Source organism: Bubalus kerabau, chromosome 4, assembly GCF_029407905.1.
Source record: "Bubalus kerabau isolate K-KA32 ecotype Philippines breed swamp buffalo chromosome 4, PCC_UOA_SB_1v2, whole genome shotgun sequence".
Classification (NCBI taxonomy): domain Eukaryota; kingdom Metazoa; phylum Chordata; class Mammalia; order Artiodactyla; family Bovidae; genus Bubalus; species Bubalus kerabau.
In genome coordinates this window covers 168,290,829-168,300,887 of record NC_073627.1, presented here as the reverse complement: position 1 = coordinate 168,300,887, position 10,059 = coordinate 168,290,829, and the positions used below count along the sequence as shown (strand labels likewise).

At 43.0% G+C, this 10,059-nt stretch overlaps 2 protein-coding genes across 2 annotated transcripts in view; one reads left to right on the top strand and one right to left on the bottom strand.

Moving 5' to 3' along the window:
* Positions 1-388: 388 nt before the first annotated feature.
* Positions 389-7,010, bottom strand: ABITRAM (actin binding transcription modulator). The gene is made up of 6 exons (XM_055579248.1): positions 6,774-7,010; positions 5,107-5,158; positions 4,387-4,516; positions 1,700-1,776; positions 1,547-1,616; positions 389-1,458 (listed from the first exon to the last, which is right to left on the bottom strand). Exons 1-6 carry the CDS (start codon positions 6,868-6,870, stop codon positions 1,297-1,299), a joined length of 588 nt encoding a protein of 195 aa, XP_055435223.1. The 5' UTR covers positions 6,871-7,010; the 3' UTR covers positions 389-1,296.
* A 106-nt stretch (positions 7,011-7,116) lies between these two features.
* The window catches only part of ELP1 (elongator acetyltransferase complex subunit 1), a 62,272-nt gene continuing 59,329 nt past the window's right edge, over positions 7,117-10,059 (top strand). Inside the window, exon 1 of the mRNA XM_055579245.1 lies at positions 7,117-7,415. The gene's annotated coding sequence lies outside the window, so the exon portion shown is untranslated. The remainder of the gene's footprint in view (positions 7,416-10,059) is intronic.

Below are 10,059 nucleotides of genomic sequence, written 5' to 3'. Positions count from 1 at the left end.
ACGAAGTGATGGGACCAGATGCCATCTTCGTTTTTTGAATGCTGAGTTTTAAGCCAGCTTTTTCACTCTCCTCTTTCACCTTCGTCAAGAGGCTTTTTAGTTCCTCTTCACCTTCTGCCATAAGGGTGGTGTTATATGCATATCTGAGGTTATTGATATTTCTCCTGGCAATCTTGCTTCCAGCTTGTGTTTCATCCAGCCCAGTGTTTCTCATGATGTACTCTGCATATAAGTTAAAGAAGCAGAGTGACAATATACAGCGTTGAGGTACTCCTTTCCCAATTTTGAACCAGTCCATTGTTTCACGTCCGGTTCAGAGTGCAAGTGGGGGGTGGGAAAGGGATAACTTACAACTTGAACAGCAAAAGATGATGGAAGTCCAAAAGAATTTACACATCAAGGGTAACTTTTATTTAGAAACAAATATTTGTATGTTTGTATGCATTGCAGCCCTTAAGGAAAAATAACAATTTAAAAAGCCCTTTTATTTGAAATTCATTATAAATATATAATCTTAAACCATAAATTCATAGATTTTTGTTTCTTTAAATATGAAAGCTTTTTTCCTGTACAAAGGCATCTGTGTCTGTGAAGTATAACAACTTCTTCACTGGTTATCCTGTAACTGAAGGGTGAGAATGAGTGACCACAAATACATGTGTTACTTAACACCACATGGTTATACTTCCATGTTAGTAAAGCCCCTTTCAGGCCTTTCCATGTGTCCCCATTAAGAAGGCAGTGCTACACTGTTCAGAGCTGAAGGCCAACCTGCAGGAACAGGGAAGGCAAACTCTACCCTAGCCTCTTCTTGGCAACCTAAGGAAGACCAGACGTTTTGGTGGCGTCACACTGAAGCAGATTGGGGAGGAAAGGCCGGTTGTTTTTCAGCTTCAAAATGACGGAAAATTGAGGCAAAAACAATTACCATGCTATAACATTCAAACAGTTATGTCAAAAATAGTAGTTATTAATGGGCTACAGGATGGTGAGTATATTTTTCCTCAAAATGCTTTGTTTGTTGGTTTTTAACCAGGAAAACATCTCTTGCTTGCTAGTTGTTAGAGAAAAGCAAGAGAAGAACAGAGTGAGTGAGTACATGGGTAGTCAGATCTGGGAGGCGGAAGACAAAGTAGAACTGAGGCTTGTTATGCTAGACAGAGAAGGAAGACTTGGTCAGGTTTTCAGACCGGGCCTCCCTGCGGCCGGCCGGGTGTGAAGGCGGCCTCGCCCGTGCTGGTCCGTCCTTGGTGCGCGGACTGGTAGGCCAGTGAGGACAAGGACGCGGTGCTGCTCTCACTCCATCTCGGTCCTCGGCCCTCGTGAGGCAGCTGTTGCGGCTCTGAGGCGTTTCACCACAACTTCTTCATACTCCTTTTGTGTCAGTAACCCTTCTGTTATGCTTTTACTTTCTTCAAATTTAGGCAACACAACTGCAATGTAGCCTTCGGTAGATGGCTAGAAAGGAAACAATATTTAATGTTGAATGGTACAAAAATCAAATAAAAAGTGCTGGATGGGCTCCTACTTCCCCAGCCCTTTCTACCTTCTCTTGAAGAATAGATGGTTTATGGAGAATGTTTTCATTCACTTCCATCAACCGTCCTCTAACACAGCTAGTTAAAAAAAAAAAAATTGTTTTGAAGAAAAATATTAACCTCCTTTGTTTCTCCAAAGTTGTGGTTCAAAAGTAACTTACCTAGATATGGTATATTCTTCTCCATCTGAGCAGTAAATCTTACACAGAGGTGCAAGTTCTGTGAGAAACTGTGCCCCCTGGTAATAAAAGGGAAGAAAAATTAATTGATGTGCGTTTTCATTTTTCTTTGAGAGGCAGCCCTCAGTGTTACAATAGCATATATTCCTGGAATTCGTGTTTTAAGTAAAAATGAGTGAAGTACAGAAAAAAACATTCATTTCTTCAAACATTTATATATTAAATGCCTGCTATGGGTCAGGTAACATCCTAAGCTCTAGGGGTAAAAGCAGTCAAAGACACATGTGATAATAGTTTAGTTACATATTAAGAATATATTTTATTATACATTATATTTAACTGTATATGAGAAAGCTCCATATATCCAAGTGTAAAGATATCCAAAGGGCAGGGAAATCTTATCAATAAACAATATAAAATCCAATATTACAGCAAATGACAGCAATGTCATACAAAGTTTCATTAAGATTCCCACTTATTTTTATATTAGAACTTTAATATATGAAAGGACTTCTTTATTAGGGTCAATCACTAAGGCTTTTTGAAGAGGGATCTTTGTTCTAATTTTTTAAAAAATGCACTTTAAGGAAAATGTGGAAAACAGAAAAGTTTTCAGTAGCAGTTAAGAGTAATTTACTCCTTACCCCATCTCCCACTAGTGAATACTGCATTTTGACTTTAATCTGTCTGAATGTCATGGCATGGTTTTAGTTTCACGTACGCCACTGTATGGATATATCTGGAGAGGTTCTGACAAATACCTACAAGAACTCACAGGAAACGGATGCAAGCATGTCTCATGTGTTGCTCTTTCCTTCCGGGAATTTTTATTGCAGTGAACATTTGAGGTCTAGATACTGTTCTTTAGGGCCTCTTTACCACTCACAATATTATTAGACAGTATTCAGGTGTTGTTAGCACACGCTTCACTTCTCTGGTATGTGCTAACTTTGTTTCAAAATACTAGTCAGTGTGACTCCCACTTTTGGGAGAAGCAGTTAGAGATTCATCCTAGATGGTTTCTCTACCACTGGGTCTGTGTCAAAAAGAAGTGTTTTAACCCCTTGTTGTCACCTCCCTTAGGAAAATAAATGATGAGCAGTGCTGAGATCCAAAGTTTATCTACAGAGGGTTCCATATGCAGGTCCCTCTCTGTTCCTCAGTTGTAACAATGGTGTTACTGTTTTGGACAAAGGTTTATCACAGGAACATCAGAAGCACTAACTGTTACTTGTAGTTTGTAGATTTCAAAGAATGGTCCATGCTTTTTAAAGTCCATTTTCTTCTTGAATGAGGGGGAAAAAAATCAATAATTTTAAGGCAGGTTATTAGAGGCCTTTAGGCCTAGTATAAACAAGGGTCTTATAGAACAGTGAGGGTAATTAGCAGAAACTCTTTGTATGAACTCAGTAAATGAAAATCACTGCAGATGGTGACTGCAGCCATGAAATTAAAAGACACTCTTTGGAAGAAAAGTTATGACCAGCCTAGACAGCATATTAAAATGCAGAGACATTACTTTGCCATCAAAGGTCCATCTAGTCAAGGCTATGGTTTTTCCAGTAGTCATGTATGGATGTGAGAGTTGGACTATAAAGAAAGTTGAGCACTGAAGAATTGATGCTTTTGAACTGTGGTGTTGGAGAAGACTCTTGAGAGTCCCTTGGACTGCAAGGAGATCCATCCAGTCCATCCTAAAGGAAATCAGTCCTGAATGTTCATTGGAAGGACTGATGTTGAAGCTGAAACTCCAATACTTTGGCCACCTGATGCGAAGAACTGACTCATTTGAAAAGACCCTGATGCTGGGAAAGATTGAGGGCAGGAGGAGAAGGGGACGACAGAGGATGAGATGGTTGGATGGCATCACCGACTCCATGGACATGAGTTTGAGTAAACTCCGGGAGTTGGTGATGGAGAGGGGGGCCTAGCGTGCTGCAGTCCATGGGATCACAAAGAGTTGGACACGACTAAACGATTGAACTGAACTGAAGTCATCCACTCAAACTTTCCTATCTGGGGGCTTTGTCAGGATATTTTAGTATGGTATTGAATTGTCCTTGGTGTGATACCCTCCTTTAATAATATTGGTCTTGCATAGAGTTGTAGAGGATAGAGGTAACATTTTTATATAACTGACCACTATTTGGAGAAGAAGGTATAGCTAGATGTGTACTAAACTGGCAATGATTTAGGAATAGGAAATGATATGAAGCAAATACTGTGTATTTTAAGACTGATTTTTTTTTTCACTACCCCAGAACTGTTTTTTTCTCTTTTAAATTCACATGTGAAAATATGTGACAAAAAAGCATTGATCTAGAGTTTATAAAATTTGACATACTGGTTTAATAAAATTAGAAGGGACAAAATATTTTCTTATATTGCTATTAGAGTTGTTCTTTCAAAGGCCCACTTTCTCCATCCTTTATCCTGGGGATGGTAGAGATGGTGGTGCAGAACCTATATGACAGATAATATACCTTTTGAAATGCCTTATCTTTTTGGTCTGAAAATTTCTTTTAAAGTTAAAAGTTCAAGATGATTCTTAAAATCATCTCTTAACTGCCAGGGAAGCGTGCTGAGTATATATTGCTGGTTATAAGACTGACTGGCTCTATCATTATTCTGATAATAGAGGATTTAAGTAAAGAAATACAGGTACATACCCGCTTAAATTTCCCAGAGACTTTGTTCTGAAGTCTGCTACAGTTGGTACTGATTTGATAAGAAATGCTTTTAATTGTTTTTCCACTTTGAAGAACTGGATGAGATCCTGCCAACGTGATGACACATATTCTATGAGGAGCAAAAATGGATCCAATATTACTGCATGGTATAATTCTTCCTCCTATAACACAGTATTCCTACTGGCACAAGAAGAGCTGAGCTGACATCTGTTTAGTCAACCTATCATTCCCTCCCCACCCACCCCTCCCCCGCATTTTTTTTTCCCCAGCTACTATTGGAGCTTAACTGAAGAATACAATAATAAAAATGGAGAAAATGGGATTGAATTTAACTTCCACTAAAAGGGGAGAGTACCAAGGTGTTAGATAGCACTGAGGCATCATATGTACATCTGTGTTTCCACCCTGGCCCTCTCCATGGGCTCGGGCAATTCCATGATTAGGCACGGGCTGGTTACTTGAAGTAGTAGCTGACTAAGGGTATGGTCCTCCATTTGGATGTCTGAGTAATCAAGTTTACTTGTTTAGTGTAAGCATTGAAAAACTCATTCTTGTCAACCAAATGGCTATTATATATATAATACCATCTCTACACAGTGGAAGATAATCATTTAGTGAATATTCAGTACAAGACCATACCAGGCTACAATACCAGAAAAAAAAATTTTTTTAATAATTTAAAATTTCCAATTTGCTTACCGGTTAGAGTGCTGCAGTATACAGTGGTCTTCACAGGGTTTTCCTTTGACATCTAGAAGAAATGAATGACTCTATGGCTCTTGAGTCAGTATTTCCTGCCACTGTGTGGTACTTTCTTTGGTTCATAAAGATAGTTAATTGTGAAGACTAGATACATATGTCACTGGTATCCCCTCATTACTCAAAAAGATACACCTAAAGGCTTCCTATAAAGGAGTTAAATCTGGACCAGATGGAATCATTCATTCAGTGTCAAAGTGATGTTAATTCTTTGCTCCATCTTGTTTTATCCTCACTTTAAAATGATTCTACTCATTATTTCTATTAGAAAAAAAAGTGATGATTAGTGATGCATCTTTTTAATATAGTAGCACATGTTTTCTTGGTCAATTTTAGAATAACTCATCCTGGTTTGCCCAGGACTGTCTTCATGTTAGCACTCAAAGTCATGCATTCCAGGAAGTCCCTCAATCTAGGATAAACCTGATGGTTGGTTACACAAAGTTTGGCCAATAAGACATACGCTATTATAAAATATTTCAATATTGCAAAAACTGATTACACCTATTATCCCTGAATGAATATAAGCAAGGATGTGGAGGAGGGTCTCCAGTGATGCTCCCATCACTCTTATTTGAAGGTACACAAAAGCTCTCCAATAGGATACCTACTTGTAAGTGTATGTTAGTCACTCAGTCATGTTCGACTCTTTGCGACCCCATGGACTGTAGCCCACCAGGCTCTTCTGTCCCTGGGATTTTTCAGGCAAGAATACTGGAGTGGGTTGCCATTCCCCTCTCCAGGGGATTTTCCCGACCCAGGGATCGAACCTGGGGTTGCCTGCATTGTAGGCAGATTCTTTACCACTGAGCCACCAGGAAGTGGCGAAGTGTAATAGATTAGGCTTTCTTGTTGTTCAGTAGCTCAGTTGTGTCTGACTCTGCCACTCCATGGACTGCAGCACACCAGGCTTCGCTGTCCTTCACTATCTGTGGGTGTTTGTTCAAACTCATGTCCATTGAGTCGGTGATGCCATCCAACCACCTCATCCTGTCACCTGCCCCCCCTTCTCCTCTTGCCTTCAGTCTTTTCCAGCATCAGGGTCTTTTCCAATGAGTCGGCTCTTTGCATCAGGTGGCTAAAGTACTGGAGCTTCAGCATCAGTCCTTCCAATGAACATTCGGAGCTGATTTCCTTTAGGATTGGCTGGTTTGGTTTTGCTGTCCAAGGGACTCCAAGTCTTCTCCAGCAAAACAATTAGAAGCATCTGCTATCTAAATGCCTCTTTCTAACCCACCCTCTTTTCTCACTCCCTATGCCTCTAGCTTAGTTTCGACCTGATTGTTTAAATCATTTTATAGTGCACTGAGTCCCTTAAAACCCTTTAGGTACTCAAGGAGACTGGAAGCCAGTTCCTATCTCCCTCGGAGATCTCACCTTAGACTATCCTCTTCCCCCAAGTAACCCATCCTCCTGAACTCGCACTGCATTCACCCTCCCCAGAATGCACCCTGCTGCTTTTCCACGTCTCTGCAAATACCATTCCCTTGGCTTAGAGGGGAACAGAGATCCAGTTCCTTCTGCTTTGGGGAGAGTGCGCGTGGCTTATGATCTGTCATCATATTGCCAATGGGGCCCAGGAGAGACGAACATCATTCCTCACTTACCTGCTTTGTACCAGCGAGTAAAGTAACGATCCACAAGCGACGGCACCGCAGGCTCGGGAGCCAAGTCGACCACAGGGTCCTCGGGCTCGGTAGTCATGGCGACCTCCAAGGCTGCAAACCCCGCCCTCCGGGACCCGGACACTTCCTCCGGCGGGCCCAGGAGTAGGGCGTCTTTCCGGCGTGTGGCCCGAGACACGCGGTGTGCGCAAGCGCGCTGCTCCTCAAATCCCGCAGGCTCCGCCTACCGGCCCAATTATTGAGCTTTGGCATCTGACGTCTAAGCAGAGGTCAAATACAATAGGCTGGGCAGGAAGACGTAGCGGTAGGGGGAGGTGGCCAGCGCAGCTCCTCACGGTACTTCGCAGGGCACCGAAGAAGGCGGGCCACGCCCCCTCCTCCTCGTGACCTCACTCCCGCGCAGCTCCGGTCGGGTGATAGCTGGTGTTGCTCGCTCGTTAGGGTCCCGCTGCTAGCCTCTCCTAGGCCCCGCTTCAGCCACTACCGGAGGGGGTCGAGCGGCACGGCGACAGAGTGCACACCGCGCGAGCTCAAGAGCAGCGGACAGAGGCGAGTGCGCGACACAGGGCGGACGCACAGCTCTTTGGCGGGGGAAGTCCTCGGGTTCCTCGGAGTGCGGCGCAGGTGAGCGCTCGAGCGGCCTAGGTGGGGTGGGGAGGGTGGGGGCCACAGAAACGGGCCCTGTCCTCCAGAAGGTGTCCCGATGAAGAGATTCCCCGAGCGCTCTGCCGCTGCCTGCTGCAGGCCCCAGAGTGAAGTGCGGCGTGACCACCTCTGCCCTCGAGCCTTGAGTTCTCTGCCGACTTGCCACCTGCTGCACCCGCGACCATCAGAGGGTTCCACGCCGCGTGGCAGGCGGGGAATGACCTGCTGCTCCCCGAGCCGCGCACTTTACCCGAGCTCCGGATTCCTTGCAGGGGCGGACAGTACAGCTGAGCCAGTTAAGGCACCAATTAAAGTCTAACAGTGCACTTGAGAGAGAGCCGGTCGGAGAAGTTCAGATGATGTGTTGCGAGCCCCTTCGGGCACCTGCGACTTTTTCTTCGAAATGTCGTTCGTGTGCTTCTCCATGTTTTATAGTATCCTAGGTGGCCCTCTCCCCTGTGACCTCTGTGGGGGCAGTGACTGTAGTCATTTTTGTCCAGAATTAGCACTTAGTGCTCAGTCGGCGTTGGATGCTAGTAGCCGATGGTAGGGTTACGTACTATGTAAACGATTCAAACCGCACATTGACAGGCAGGGCAGTAACCAGTGAATAGTTTACTATGAAAATGTGGGCAAAAGGAAAGCAAACACTGTTTCAACTTGAAAGACAGAGAAAGTAGAAATGCCATGTCCCCAGTGGGGAAACTAATTTGATCGAGAATAGTAAGCCATGTAATAAGTTGCATTTGATGTGCATTTGAGAAATCCTTGTAATAACAGTAGAAGGTTGAAAATGTGACTTTAATGTTCAGTTTGGGGAGGGTCAGGGCTAAACATTTAGATCTAATAAGCATATTAATGATCTGTTTGGTACTTATAGTCATGGACATGATAGTTAGATAAGAAGTGGATGGATGAGGAGCAAGGGAAGAAAATAGAGGCATTGTCAGAATTTCAGAGAGGATCCAGGATTGATCTGTGGTGTGGTGGGATCTTTAGCACGTTAGTGGGCTGAGAAAGGGTGAGTCATTGAGGGCAGGGGAGTTGGAGATTGCAGATGTTAAAAAAAAAAAAATGGGACTGATAAGCGGAGGTCCTGGGGAGTTTGGAGGGTTCTCCTTTCCTGGTCTTGAAAAGGAATAGGACAATTTTGAGAAGATAAAGGAATAAAGATGATGGGTATGAAAATTTAGAGAAGTTCATTTTAAAGGCTGGGAGGGTTGGGGAGAAGGGGGATGAATGATGAGCCGCCCTTGGCTGGTGATATTGAAAGCTCAGTGATTTGAGAACTCAGGTTGTTTGCTGTGTCTGTCAGTTAGGGTCTAGGCAGGAAAGCAGAAAACACACTGTATTTCAACAGAATTTAATCGGAAGAAGTGGTTAAGTAGCTCCTGGAAGAACAAAACACAGAAAGGAGCAGTGAAATAACTAAAAAGTAAACTGATGGAAGAAGTTACAGCGCTTAGCTAGATCTGAGGCTCAAAACAGAGGGAAGCCATTGGGGTTGTCATGACTTAACCTTAGATGAGAGACATTGTAAAGCTGGTGTTGACAACTCCAGAACTCAGAGGAGGAGCTCCATGTTAGTAGATGTCCAGCACCTGGAGGGGCACCTGTCTGGTTAGTGCTGGTACCTCTGGGGTGGTTGTTACCAGGCTGGTCCTGGGAGTCCTAGAGACTGGGACCAAGGGCCCCTGGAAGGAGGGTCCATTGCTGGGGCGGCATTGACTGAAACAGCATTGACTGGAACAGCAAGGTTACAGGAAAGAGGGAGTCCTCACCTTGTGCCTTTACCTTCCAAATTATTATGCTGGGTCCAAAGGTTATTGATGAATAGAATGCAAGTTTACAGAAAGACATTTTGATGATCTTATCATGGCAACAATAACAGCATAATTAGCTAAACCAGCATGAAATACATCTCAGCCCCTGTCGCCTGTTTTCATCTTTTGCTGTTCCTTGTTTACCCACCTCTAGCCCAGACATTCTCTCGTCTCACATCTTCCTATCCTTTCAGATCTATGTCCGTGGTCACCTTTGTGGTGTCTTTAGATGAAATATAATGTAATTTTTATATTCTTTGAAAAAACGCAAGCTTTCTATTCAGGATTAGATCTAAATTAAAAGTTTGCATGGTAGAATACAGGTTCAAATAATTCCCAGAAATTCTTAAATATATATGTCGTGAAACCTTACGAAACCATCGTCTGCCTTGATTCTCTTCCTCACTTCTACATGCGTGGTCTTGCCTTCCTCTTAACTCACTTTTTGTGTTGCCTCATTCAAACTGCACTTAATCTGCTGTGTAGAATAAGAAGTGACTTGTGTTTATTCTCTCATTGTCATATGCACAAAATGCAAGATGAGAGAATTCACCTTGGATTAAGGTGACAATTAGGCCCGTGTGGTCTATGTAATTGTCACTCCTAACATAAGTTACAGAATTCTACTTATAAACCTTAAAGCAGTCTGGATATAAATATCTAGCATATAAGCTTTTTTTTCCCCCTTTTAGATAATGTTATGTATTAAAGCAAATCTGATTTTGCCAAACCAAAGTATATTTCCTATTGATCATTCGTTTCTCAGCTTTTGTATCGCCCTGGTGAAAACCAGACCAGAA